This window comes from Lytechinus pictus, chromosome 12, assembly GCF_037042905.1.
Source record: "Lytechinus pictus isolate F3 Inbred chromosome 12, Lp3.0, whole genome shotgun sequence".
In the NCBI taxonomy this organism is placed as follows: domain Eukaryota; kingdom Metazoa; phylum Echinodermata; class Echinoidea; order Temnopleuroida; family Toxopneustidae; genus Lytechinus; species Lytechinus pictus.
Genome location: NC_087256.1, coordinates 28,474,251 through 28,488,656, shown reverse-complemented (window position 1 = coordinate 28,488,656; position 14,406 = coordinate 28,474,251). Strand labels below are relative to the sequence as shown.

At 36.8% G+C, this 14,406-nt stretch overlaps 1 protein-coding gene across 2 annotated transcripts in view; it reads left to right on the top strand.

The window, feature by feature from the left end:
- LOC129272693 (casein kinase I-like) overlaps nucleotides 1-14,236 on the top strand; it is a 30,075-nt gene extending 15,839 nt beyond the window's left edge. The window contains exons 5-8 of one of the 2 annotated variants that reach the window (XR_010295221.1): nucleotides 4,082-4,221; nucleotides 5,374-5,527; nucleotides 6,837-10,443; nucleotides 10,487-14,236. Coding sequence is in view for 1 of the 2 variants with exons in the window: in XM_064107327.1 (XP_063963397.1) it covers nucleotides 4,082-4,221; nucleotides 5,374-5,527; nucleotides 6,837-7,190 (648 nt within the window). In the remaining variant the exon portion in view is untranslated. Of the gene's footprint in view, nucleotides 1-4,081; nucleotides 4,222-5,373; nucleotides 5,528-6,836 lie in introns of both variants that reach the window. The other variant, XM_064107327.1, reaches the window with a different exon arrangement.
- Nucleotides 14,237-14,406: the final 170 nt, after the last annotated feature.

Below are 14,406 nucleotides of genomic sequence, written 5' to 3'. Positions count from 1 at the left end.
CAAATTTTAGAGATTTTAATTGCTTTCTGCCCTTTTACAAGTTCCGGGAAGGGGGGGGGGTAGAGGGTTCTTGAAGATTAGACTTGAAGCGGAATGTGAATATGGAGGGAAATACCCAAACGACAATTTATTGTTAAAAACAAGCTCTGTTTTAATAGACTTTCCAGACAATTTTAGGTTGCCATCATTGCTATAATTAGGAAACATAATATACATATACAGCATTTTCTGAGCCCTTTTTAATGTTTCAATTTTTGAGATGCAAGGTTTTAACAGCCCTATGACGCTATATCATTGGCATCTTGAAGGTATTGTTTAACTTTGTGAGCAGCCGATTTAAAAAATTCTCAAATCAAGAAGAAACATGTGTACAAGTGCATGTATTAGAACTAATAAACCCTGAAAACAACCATTATTGAGAATGAAAAGCTAAAACTACAAGGCAAACCCCGATTTTGTAAATAGGCGTCTCATAGACGCCTAAATAGTACACATAAGTGTATGGGATGAAATTAAGATGGTGTTTTCGGTCACTTTATATTTCAATTTTTGAAGCACTAAATAATTATTTTCGAACACAATTTTTTCTGGGCTTCATTTTTGTAACATATCACAGACACAGGTGACAAGTGTGACCTTCTAGCTCATATTTTTTAAAAGTCAAACCAATGTTAACCAATCACTTTAATAGTGTAGATGATTGTTGTCATGTGAGGATGAGCCTGAAGAAGAAAGGACATTGGGCATTAAAATGCAGAAAGAAAATTGCTCAGCTGCTGTTTATATCCAGGTCATTCATTCAAGAAGTTTGGCATTTCAGGCATCGGGAGAAGGGGACGGTGGCAAGGAAGTCGTGTCTAGAGCGTTAGACAGACAAGCCCTTCCTCCCTTCTCTTGGCTCGGGGCACGATGACACTTGTATTTACGTTCCATCACATGACCACGATTAAACCTTTCCTTCCATTCTCTCTCTGTCTCTCTCTCTCTCTATTTCACTCCGTCTCTCATGTCTGTCACAACCATATCTTTGATGACGTGTGCATGGCAAAACATGAGGATCTACACGTATGCAACAATTGTCATTTTCTAGCGCTTGGTCCTGTGTGAGGAGATTCAGGAGGGTGGGGGGGGGGGTGGTTCAAAGTGCCTTTACCGCATTTCCCCTGGTCAGCTATTACTTTCCAACTGTACTTTGCAATATAGTAATTTCAATTCAAAAGGAAAATTCTTCACCTCCATGTACATTCTACATATTCAAATTCAATTCGGTTTTATTAAACAATACTCATCAAAAAGTCCGAAGACTAACAATGTGAGTTTACATTTTTTTAAATACATAACAAAGAAATAAATAAATACATAACATGCAGTGACCATTAAAAAAGAAAAAATATATACATTATGTTTAAAATGCAATAATAGTATAAAAAGAAATAGAATGAGCAGATGCATGTACATGTAATAAGACAGATTGAATTTATATATATATATATATGAAAAAGCACGTGAGGAGCAAGAAAGGGGAGCAAGAATGGCAAAAGTAAGCATGTGGAAAGGTGAGAATAGAGAGGGAGATGTCGCAAAAAATAAAGGAAAGAGGGGAAAAAGGAATGAAGGAGGAAAACAGAAAGACCCACAAGTAAACAATAAATTGCAGATTACAAATATAAGAATTATGTGTAACAAAAAAAAAAAAGTGACATGTTGGCGATCATGATAGACGAGAGAGTGGGAAAGAGCAACAGGGAGATAGAGAGAGGAGGGAGAAAGACAGAAAGAGAGAATTCATACAAAATGTATTTGCAAATTGTAATTTAATTTGCAAACTGTTTTTTTCGAAAACCGATTATTAGACAAAAGGGTGAGTGGACGAAATGGCAATTAGACCATGTACATGTAGATAGTGTACCAAGACATACTGTATGTATTGTGTACAGGTTGTCATACAAAATGAACAAATGAATAGTACGCAACATACACTGTACATTGCATCTGATGACATGTCATCAACTTTTCAGTTAAGATTGATGTCCGTAAAGCGTTGGAGTCTCGCTAACAGCTGTTCATTTCCTTTTGTTTATATATAACCTTCTGGGCTAGTATATTGTATGCTGAATGAGTAATGTTTGATTATTCTTATTACTGGCAGGAAACACAGTTCTAATTATAAATCAAAATAATATTATTCATTTGTCATAGGCCAAATATACAAGAAATTAAATATAGAAAACAATTTCTTTTTCTCAACCCTGCCAAATTTTGAGAAAATATTTTTTTTAATATGCATCCATGTCCTTTTACATGTATATGCTGATTCCAGGTTTTTACACAGAAGTCCAAAATAGTTTTTATGAAATGTTCAAAGGGTATTGAAATGTGCGTAGAGCTTTTGATGAATGTGTATAGGATTATAAATTATATATTAAAAGTGTAATTGCTACATGTATGTAAAAGAGTATAAACACAGGCTTGCATAAAAAAAGCCATAATAATTCAAGAATGCACAACACATGTAGTTATGACTCCACTATTTAATCTATAAAACCAAAGTCCTTTAGACTTTCTGGAACCTGGAAACAAGGAAAATTTTAAAAGATCCAGCATACTATTAATGAGCATTTTAGTGAAATTATCATTGAATGAAACTGAAAGATACATACAGTAATCATACTGTACGATCCATGAACAACCTCAATAGGGTGCACTCCTCTTCCATTTTGCTACAAAGGGGGTCCCCTAAACGTGGGGGGGGGGGGGAGAGGAGTTGCCCTCTAGTATTCCATCATACATGTAAAATATCCATTGTTATTCATGTGAAATTAAGCCTAAAGATAGCAATGTTTTTTCTGCATAATGCGGCAGATTTCTCCTAGAGCAGAATATATAATATGAAGCAAGGATGAAGAAAAATATCAATATACAGTATACTCTCTTTTATATTGGAATAAATATTATGCAAATAACTTGTTGCAATGTCAGGCAGTCAAATGAGGGGGGGGGGGTGTTCAATGACAATTTTAATGCCCAAATTTAAATACATGTATGAAGTTAAATTGTCTTTCATCATTTACATGTATGTGCACATACATGTATCATATGCTTTTGAACAAGTTTTGACACTTAAGAATTGTTGGTACGTACATGTATGTAGGGCAACCATGCACAACCTTTGTGCAGCATATCTTTTAGGGTAGTCAAACATTGGGGGTGGTTTAATGACAGACCTGTAAATTAAAACCAATGCTTCCTGAGTAAACTGTGAACCAAAAGGTCTGGGGAATAAATTAAACAATTTAAAAATTTAAAAAAGTGCTTCACAAATCCAGCTATTGCTTTTGTTATTGTTACTTTTTGTTACTGTTAACAACCCATCTATTAATTCTACTGTAGTTCTCTATTGTGGAAATACATGTACATGTACAAGCATTTCTTACAACTTTGAAAGGGTTTGTACATCCACCCCCCCAACTAATTTGTTACAGTTTACTTTAATAGAGACGGGTGGCAGACAAGTCAAGATTGAAGAAGAAGGGGCCATTTATGTATTTAAAAAAAAAAATTATTATATGAATGTCGGGGAAAGAATCATTTGGTGGTTTTTGTGGTCCAGAAAAGTTGTTTTGACAATAACAGACTAAATCAATACTTTCAAGCACTGAGCATGTCTTTTCTTTTCATCTTGTAATTGGACTTGTACATGTAGGTATTGCACTTGCCTATGGTTTACAGACAGGGGGGGTGGGTGCTTTGTCCCCCCAAAAAAGTTTCATGACCAAGAGAAAAAGAGGGTTATACATGTGTGATGTATTTGTTAGATTGACATCAAAATATATCATGAAAAAAGGTTAATAATTTCATCATTATCAGAGTATTTGCTCACTTTTTAGAATGTTTTGCTATGGCAAATTTTTTGCTATTCCTATCATGCCACTGATCAATTCTTAAAGTTTTCATTCAGAAAACTTCCTGAAACAGTTTGATGTATAAATACTTCATTTTTTTGACAAAATGAAAAAAAAAACTTAAGTTTTATACAGTCGCTTTGATAGCTTTCATTTGTTTCATCTACATGTACCAACAGGTTTTCATCATCGACTTTGGCTTGGCAAAGAAGTACAGAGACAGCAGATCAAGACAGCATATACCTTACAAGGACGACAAAAACCTGACGGGAACAGCCAGATACGCCAGTATCAACGCTCACCAGGGTATAGAGCAAGCGTGAGTAGACGATACCCCCGTTATAAAGCCTTTGTGTCAAAATTTGGGCTATGGTCGAAGCAGGCGGTCCACTGCTTTATTCGTCGATTCCTTCAGTCACCGGTGCAAATTCTTGCAGACTGATGGACCACTAATATAAAGAAAAACATTGTCACAAAATACTATGAATATCAACCTCTTTCAGACCTTTCATTCCTTAAATTCTACATCTGTTTATCAAAACTTTCACGTGATACTATGGTATATTGGAAATATAGTATCGTGTGTAACTAGTTTTGATATATAGATCTTAGTATGGACAGTAAAGATCTGAAAGTGGTTGATATTCATAGTCTTTGGTGACACTGAATTTTCTGATGTATTTCTTTATTTTGAGGGTTCACCCATCCGCAACGTAAAATCTCAGGTGGTCACCGGTCAAAGACCCTGGGATGACTCTGTCCTATTTGAAATCAGACATTCCCTGCTTTCACCAAAGTATAAGATCAAACTCTGTGATGTTAGGAGGTTTAGATGCTGGTTTGTGTTTTGTGAAGGACGGTGCTCACTACTTTAAGAAATGACTGGTGATCCTCTTTTGGGTATCAAATCATATTCTCATTCTATTTGATTCCCATCAGCTAAACTCGACATCAGATATTTGTCGATTAAATTGGTATTTCTTTTCAGAAACATATAAATGACAAATTAGGTATGAAATCACAATACGTGAAAAGGAAGAATTTGGAGTAGCTCATTTCGAAAAAAAAAAAACGAGTCTCCGATTGTTGGAAAGTCATGGGTAACTGTACAACCATCCTAATGAAATGGCACCTGGAGGGGGGTGCCTCACAAAGATCTAAGAATGATTTCGAGTCGCACTTAAATGCTGACCTGTATGTGATATGCAATGCGCAATCATGTTGATTAATACGCAGTAGTGCGTGATCTGACCAAAGTGGTCATGCCTTTTATAACACTAACAACTAGGCATTTAAGTGCGACCTCAAAGTCATTCCAAATTCTTTGTGAAACACATCCCCAGTGTTCTAAGGACTGCACTATCACCTCATACACGACAAAATGTTTGGTGTGATTATTACGAGATTAGATACAAGGTTCTTTTGTCAAGTTTTACTTACCCTTTGTGTTTGCTGATTGTCGCTTGTTCAGGCGGAGAGATGATCTGGAATCACTAGGCTACGTCATGATGTACTTCAACAGGAGAAGTCTGCCATGGCAAGGTCTGAAGGCTGCCACCAAGAAACAGAAGTATGAGAAGATCAGTGAGAAGAAGATGTCAACATCACCGGAAACACTCTGCAAGGTAAACAGAAATCTTCTCCCAACTGTCTTCTTGTGCCAGGCAGACAAATGGAGAATACTGTCCTTTGAGGCTCAAACAAAGGACAGTATGGATATATGCCATGTAGTTGGGAAAGGTGGAGGAACGTTCCTTCAAGCAACTGAGGGACCACTGAATAAACACTTGATAATCATGATGCAATGTGGCCCAGTGGATTAGTCTTCTGACTTTGAAACAGCGGGTCATGGGTTCCAATCCCAGCCATGGCGTAATTTCCTTCAGCAAGAAATTTATCCTCATTGTGCTGCACTCAACCCAAGTGAGGTGAATGGGTACCCGGTAGGAATGATTCCTTGAATGCATGAGCGCTGAAAGGCAGCTGGAGCTAAAGCCGGGGAATAATAATAACATCGCACCTCGGAATCGAATATTTCTAGATAGATGGCGCTATAAAAATGCCTATTATTATGCACTTGTGGGACAATTGCAGTAAAATGCAGAAAAGGAGGCAACATGGTAGTTGTATGCTCTATGGATTTATTCAATACATTGTACTCTTGAAAATAAACATGTTTTAATCTTTACAATTGTTTTAAAAGAAGATGGGGGCAAGTGTAGTAGATAAAGTTATGACAGGGTGGTAGGATCCCATATACGTTTGGTTCTAATTGTTCAAGTGGAAATGTTACCACCCATGAAATAAGATTTGACCAGAAAGGAAGTACATGTACAACCTTGGCCTGTTGGTTCATGTATATCTGTATTTACCTGGAAGAAATAAGTATAGTTTTTTTTATGTGTATGATATAGCTAGCTTCACCCATTTATTCATTTGAGCATTGGCATGCATGGTTAAAGAGAAATTCCAGTAGTTGCAGTAAACACTGATTTCATGAGAAAGTCTGTAAAACCAGGCTTAATTGTCAGTATATCATCGAGGATCTAGATCTGGTACAGTTACATATTAAACTGAACTTTGTGAAATCTTGAAATCTACGCTGAATAATGTTCAGACTGAACTTCCCCAACACAGATAAGCGCACGTGGGACAGTGTATAATTATTGCTTTGAGCGTCGGGCCCGACGCTCTACCTGAATCCTGTGCTTATTTGCTGATTTCTCAGCAATTACACAATTTCTTCCAGAATCCTTTGGCACATGCGTTTTATTTATACAAACAGACACTTTGGTGGTCATTTCATTGGATTCTGTACGAACACATTTTGATATCGTTACCAAAACTAGCATTTACCTTTAAATTCTTATACATGTACATTATGTTTCATGTGATATCAATCTGCTGTCTTATATTTTCCATCCTGTAATACAGAGCTTCCCTGCTGAATTCGCAATGTACCTGAAATACTGCAAGAACATGAAGTTCGAGGAAGCCCCGGACTACATGTACCTGAGGCAGCTGTTCCGCATCCTGTTCCGCACCCTCAACTATCAGTATGACTACGTCTTTGACTGGACGTTGCTCAAGCAGAAGGCGGCCAATCAGGCGGCGGCCCTCAACACCAGCAAGGTGTCGGCCAATCCGGGAGGGACGCTGAACAACCCCAGCAAAGTGTCCGGAAACCAGTTCACCCTCGCGCAGACCCCGCACGACCAAATGCAACATGCAAACCATCACTACCGCCACCTCCAAAGAATGTCGGAGAGCAAGAAGAGTAAACCGTGATGGGACAAACGTTCTCTAGCTACTTAATCCTGATCAAGAGAGTGAGAGAGAGAGATAGAGGGAGAGTGAGAGAGGATAGATGAGAGAGTTGCACGAGACATAACTTTGTTATAGTATAAATGGAACAGACACAATCCATCACCCCTGCATGTTTCATGAACACTATAGGCCGCTGAGACGTGTCCACCTGAACGACCATAAATGTTTGTATTATGTCGCAAACTGGAGATATTTTCATCTTGTACATACACCAAAGAGTTTTCCCGAGGGTCTTCAGGAAATCGTTCTGCACGCCCTGGCATTATTGTGTCTATCTTGTAAATGTAGTTGGTGTCTAGCTAATTATTTATTTCTATCATCGTGTTTTCTACATATTTTCTCTGCCTGAAGCATGGAAAGTATCGGCTGTTCGAAGGTTGATGAATTGTGTCTGCTCCAAGAACTGTTATAAAGCCCTAGTTAAGGTTGTACTTGGCTATTCAGTCATCGCCACGTACCATGAAAGGCAATACACAGCACTCATCATTGTTCTCTTTTCATGTTCCTGCTTGGTGACCGAGATCGATGTATTTGGTTATCGGCAAGGCTGTCTATCCTATGTTCTGATAGTAGGGACTGCAAGTGCCAGCATGAACGCTAGATAAAGTTCAACACTTTTTAAAACAAATTATTCAGCAAATAGTACTTAATTTTGTTGAGATTTGCAAGATTCAAGGAAGTTTTTCTTTCAGGTCAAAGCAGGTTTTGGATGTTAAGACTACTAGATACTGGGGGATTTCTAATTTGGCGTTGGTGCTGGTGTTGAAAGCACAATCAAATTGTCTAACACCAGATATGAGTTTTGAAATAGAAAGCTCAACACATATTAGGTCAATCCTGACACCAGCTTCATTTCTAGTTTGGTGCTCTGCTCTTGTAAAACTCAACCCAACCCTAACACCGAAAGGTCGACACCAAGCTTAACATCACCCATTATTGTATGTAGCATTGTTTAGCATCAAAGCAAGGTTTAAACACTGTCATACAGATTAGCAGTCATAGGTTAGAGTTATACAACAGAGCTATCACTTGTTGATCTCTTAGGGCCCCATCTTACAAAGAGATGCGATCGATCCAATTGATCTCAGCTATGGAAATCCATCACTGTCATAATTCTTCATACAGGAAATGTGAAAAGCCTCCCTTTGGAAATAATGAGGAACACGGAGATATGTCAAGAAAATGATGAATGCACGATTATAAATCATAGAGTATTTTCAACCGACATGCATTCCTAAGCTGACGTTACTTGCTTTCAATAGCTTTAATTGATTGGATCAATCGCAAGTATTTTATTAAACGGGGCCGAGTTGAAGTATCTGTACCTGTCTGTTTATCTGTGAAGGTATTATAATAACAACACCCCAGTTTCACCTGCTAGAGGCTTTAATCCAGCAAGCCAGTCCAAATTGATCGGAGATACCAATCTTCAGGCTTTTACCAGATTTCAGTTTCTGACATCTTGATTATCCTGCAATGGAGACCCTTGTAACACCACCAGTCAGAATTCTCAACAACTCAACTTTTCCAACTGGTATTCATTGCAATATCACACCCTCCCACTAGACACTAATTTCCCCAATGACAAAGAAAAAATATGAAAATCATAGTGTTTAAGGCATAACAACCGATTATTTTTGTTGAGGCTCTGTCCTCTATGACAAAGTGTCGCCCGATAAAAGTTTCCACCAGTGAACAGTCACTGGTGGCAACCTTGCCAGAGTGTCATAATACAGGTCAAACTCCCCCCCCCCCAGACTACCACCCTGAACACTTTACAAGTTTGATTTTTAATCGAGGCAGTATGTTACAAAACAACTTGGAGCCACTAAAAGTAGAAAAGTAGAAACTAAAATTAATCTTTAGTATACAACATTAACCTTTTCTTGATATATTCCCGTCTCAATACGTGTATACCCATTTAATACACTTGCGGTCTGAAATACTTTTCACTATAAAATGCCAAACTTTATTCATATTGCCTGATTTTGAATAGTGAATAGATTAGGATTTTAACATATCTGACCTTACCCCCCCCCCCCAAAAAAAGTTAATTACATATACTGACTAGATATTGTTGTATTTTGATAACCCGTGGGAAAAAATACAGCGTACATAATACTGATATTAATCCAATGTACCAGTATTTCTTTTTGACTATACATTTGATTCAATCTGTATGCATGGAAGACGTAATTTGTAGGTACTGATATAGAGCGAATGGAAATACATCTATAACGGGTAACATTCATAAATTTCATTTTATGAGACCTGATGGGTGTTTCACAAAGCTGTTCGTAAGTTAAGAGCGACTTTAAGATCGACTGGTGATCGTTTCTTGTGGTAAATGGTATACACCAAAATGTTCATTGGCGATGGTTTATCGCGTAAGAAAGGTTCACCAGACGTTCTTAAAGTTGCTCTTAACTTACGAACAGCTTTATGAAACACCCCAGGGGGGCGGTTTCACAACTATGGCAACTTTGCCATCGTTGCAGCTGCCACAGAAACTTTGATTGTGATTGGCCGCTAAGCTGCGTTACCTTGGTAGTTGACAGCATGGCAAAGTTACCATAGTTGTAATTACTCTTTATGAACGAGGCCCCTAAATGGTGTGTTGTTGGCATAGCTCTTTCAAATAATATCCTCATCTCTTAGCGTTTGAAATGAATAAGAATTAAGAAATTAATTGGGGTACCTTCTCTCACATGCTTAGTATGTTGTACATGGATGTCTTATTTATTTTATTACAATGGACTAGCCGTAGCCATTCGAGGAAAATGCATAGCTCCACGAGTGGCTGGGCTATTCTCTCCTTGTATATTTTTGTACTACTAGTATGATGACGGGTTAGTGCTAATTTTTGGGAAGGCTTTTCGAGTAAAAGCCAAACTGTAGAAAATTCTTGTAAATACACAATAAGGCTATGATCATGCGATGTATATTCAACGATTCAATCGAGTGGTGGTATTATTTTTTTGGTCTTCATATCGCCGTTTTATTTTTTGTGTGTGTGTTTGGGGTTTCCATGTTGCTGTCGCGTTTTAAAATCGAAGAATTGTTCCTCTGAAAATATGTACACCAATCAATCTGATAAAATTGCACCTGAAAGCAACATGTAATTGAATTAGAATGGTACGATGAAATGGGTCTTTTGAATTGTTCGCTTCTTCAAATTTTAAGTGTACTGGAGTAAACTATTGATATGCTTTAAGTAAATGCCCGTGGAAAAGTTTATGAGTTTGGTTCTCTTTTAGCAAAATCTTTGTCTCATTAATGAATAGATGATTTATAGCATTTAAAGGCTTTGTATATTACTAGTAATTTTTTGGTATTTGTTCCACTGTGATATATTGATGTCTTTTTTCACTCATCAAGAAGGATTATGTTTACATTGGAAACGACAACCATCCTTTTTTTTTTAAATCATCAAACGTGTGTGTAACAGGTAGACGTCAAACATTCACTTTGGTGATACCTCAATGATAGCTAATCCACCATTTTCATTTTGAGATCATATTCCCCTTTATTTAGATTTAGAATCAAAGATTTTCGTATTAATATGTGCGTTACTGTACTTCAAAATTGTTGGTAGTGTTTTATGCTACTAGCAACTAAGCTCCAACCCCCAAGCTGCCAACTGGATCAGGCCCGATCAAGGAGTCGATTTGGTGCTAGGTCGGGCCAGCTTGGTAGAAAGGCCATCAGGGTCGATCTGTTAAGTCAGTTGATCGACCGTGCTATGGCTACTACACGAATGGTGTGGACGTTACAGGTTCACAAACCTTGCTATTTCTGTCTGAAGTACAGACGCAACAAATGGATGGAGGTTATCAGATGTATAAATCATATTTGACTTTTGAAAAACATTGCTTTTATCAACATGGAAGGCAGTAGAAGAAGTCTTGCTCATGGAAGTTACTTTGTAGTTTATTTGCAAGACTAGTTTACCAGTGTGGGAATAGATTTTGGTGCAGTGCAAGGTATTCAGAGGAGTATAACATAAAGGTGTCTTTCAATTCAATCGCTGGCAAAACCATCTAGAATTCAAGCAATTTTGTTAAATGTTAAGAACTTCAGATTTAGTACGGTGTCTTTGTTTGAAATCTTGTAAAAAAAAAAATGCTTTGATACCAACTATGTTTGATTCATAATGGAAGAGATTCGATCTTGATATTCTGGTATCATTGACTTTTGGAGTGCCAGATTTAAATTGGAAAGAGAAAGCATTTAGCTTCAGACTGGCTGTATTCAATTATTTTGTAAATATAGGTTCGATCGTTCATGTATTTTCTTTGCATTCCACAGCCAATGTAAAACTTGCCTTTATGTTAATATTCAGACGTCACGCCAACCCCCATGTGTCTAATTATGGAATTACAGCTCACAAGAAATAAACCTATAATTTATTTTCGAAGTTCCTCCCACAGTGCAAACAGTGGATTACTGTATAGTTGAGGCATGGATTCATATTTTATGAATTTCAAAATCACAATTATTCGTGAAAATGTCCAACAAGTGCAAGCTGAGCTAAAAAAAAATGGCTGGATGTTAATTGCTGGTAAAGTTGTTAAAAATGCAGATTTTTTTTCTTGGCATCATTATGGAGCAGTGCATGTTAAAGCTTTATGATGATGAAATTTCAGAACAGGTATTAAATCCTATCAAATGAGCCAGGATGTACAATTAGTGATTACAATGGCATATTCAAATACAACAAATTTGATTTATTGAGGCTTGGATTGGGTATTATACTATATAAATGTTATTGCATGTGTATTATAATCCAGTGTTATCAATTCATGATAGTCTTGTTACATTTCGTACCTTTTTTCCTTGCTTTAAAAGTCTTTTGGTCATGTATTAAATGCAGAGCAATTAATAGAGTTCGGCCAACCCATTTTTCAGTGAGTGATACCAACATGGCGTAATTTCTTTCGAATTGGGCTTGCCTGACACGCATTACTTGCCATGTGGGTTACCCGTTGAAACCGGGTTGGCCGAACTCCCTCTATTAATGACTCTGATTAACTGGATACAATGGCGCCCTCTATTTTTGAAGCCAACAGATGCTCAGTCGCCAAAGTACTTGCATTCGAGCAGAAATGTTCAACTAACTTTGTGATTTGACTTAACCATTATCCATGGATGGTTGATTTCATGTTTGGTGTTGGAAGTACAAATTAGATTGCCTCACCTAGTGCCAACACCTAATCTGAGTTTACCAACTTGATGAATATCTTGTTATTGATAGCTCAACACAAAGTGAGTTTTGTTACAAACTTAACTTTATTTTAAGTTTGGTGCTGTGCTCATGGCTGATGTTAAAAATTGTCCCAACACCAACACCAAACCTGATTGAAAGTTTGGTGCTGTGCTCACGTTAAAATCATCCAACATCAACACCAAACCTGATTGGAAGTTTGGTGCTGTGCTCACGTTCATGTTTAAATCATCCAACACCAACACATACAAAAAAGGTCAACACCAAACTTGAAAAAAATAACCGAGATAAGCATGTCTTTAGTACATTAAGTTATCCATCATGTAAGAAGGTTTGTGGTCAAAGTTTGGCCAGGTTCTTTAGTATTTTATATGATGTACTCACATTATCTTTCGATTATGCCATGTATGTTAAAGGAATGTATAGTAAAGGTATATCCTTGCTTTTCTATTCAAAAGTGCAAATAGCCGAAAGTCTTACTCGTATTTAGCCAAGAATATGTCCCCCCCCCCATGATATGGACCAAAATTATGATTTTTTGACAAGGAAATAATCGGGTCAAGATCATGTCGTTTTGATTAATAATATTTCATACAAGTATAGCTTTTTAGTGTGGGTGGTGTTCCGAAAGTTACATGTTTGTTTTTGGTTAAGGGGTATAATAGCTGGGTATTAATGTAATTTAAGCACATTATGATTTGCTTTTTTATCAACGAATCGAAAACAGATTAGAAAATAGGCTGTAAAGTGGCGTGAAAAAAGAAAAAAACTGTGAGATTCATGAAATTTAGCCGTTTACCTTGATTAGGAAATTATTTGTAATGCTATTTTCCTCGTTTTATTGCTGTCTTGTCATGAACAACAGGCATGCATTCTAATAAAATGTAGCGAGGGGAATTCCCTTTGTGTTCAGGATCTTAAGAGGTCAGTGTAGGTTACATGCATGATTCAAAATGTGACACTGATAAATGTGCTGCAGTGCTTGTTCTAATTGTTGATTTTATCACTATTCGTTTTTTTTTATAACTCTTTCATTTGTTTGTATGTTAAAGATTCTTGAATGCATGCTGATAGGCCGAGAAATTTACATAGTTTTGGGAAAGAATGATTGGTGCGAGCCCTTTTATTTCACCATTGCTCATTTCTATGAGGGGTCAATAAACTTTCATACCTTTAAAACAGACCTTACATCGATCGTTGAAGTAAAAATAGTGGAGGAATGCAGGTTTTTGTGCATTATGCTCAGATCATTGCATCACGCTCAATGAATGTATTATCGATAGGCCTTTCTATATATGTGTATCATATCTTGGCTTCAATTCAGGAGGACCTGTCAAGTTTTATTTCGACATCGTGTGTGTTTGCCAAATTCATCCACTTGGCTTTTGTTGAAGACTTGGATAAAATATCAACAACTTGTGTAGTGTGTAAATATTTGTTGCTGCTCTTTATTGTAAAATAGAATAAACTAAAATTTTGTACATACATACACTGCTGACTACATAGTGTAATATTAGCACAGAGCATTGAAAATTCCGTGTGATATTTTGTCGATAGAAATAGTCATTTTCTGGGGTACAGGTTGCAGAGAAATAAAAAGATCTTGATTATTGTTGGTTTGATTGGCAACATGTGATTGAAGATGACTCCTGCACCACTAGTAAAATGTATTCATTGATAGTTTGTAAGTTATTTCTCAACTGTCATATACTTTGATTACTTGATAATGTTATGCAAAATTACACATGCTTGTTGGAAATAAACATAATTGTTGCCCCAAGAATATTAGCTGTATGAGGTGTAGTTTTATATCAAGTGGTAGTTCAGTTGAAGTGAATGTAGTGGTGTTTAGTTTGAGGTATGATTTATAGAAGAGTATTGATAATAGTTGAAAGTACTTTATTTGTGTAAATCTTAAACTTGGTATAACTGCAGTGTGAGACAGTGAAAACT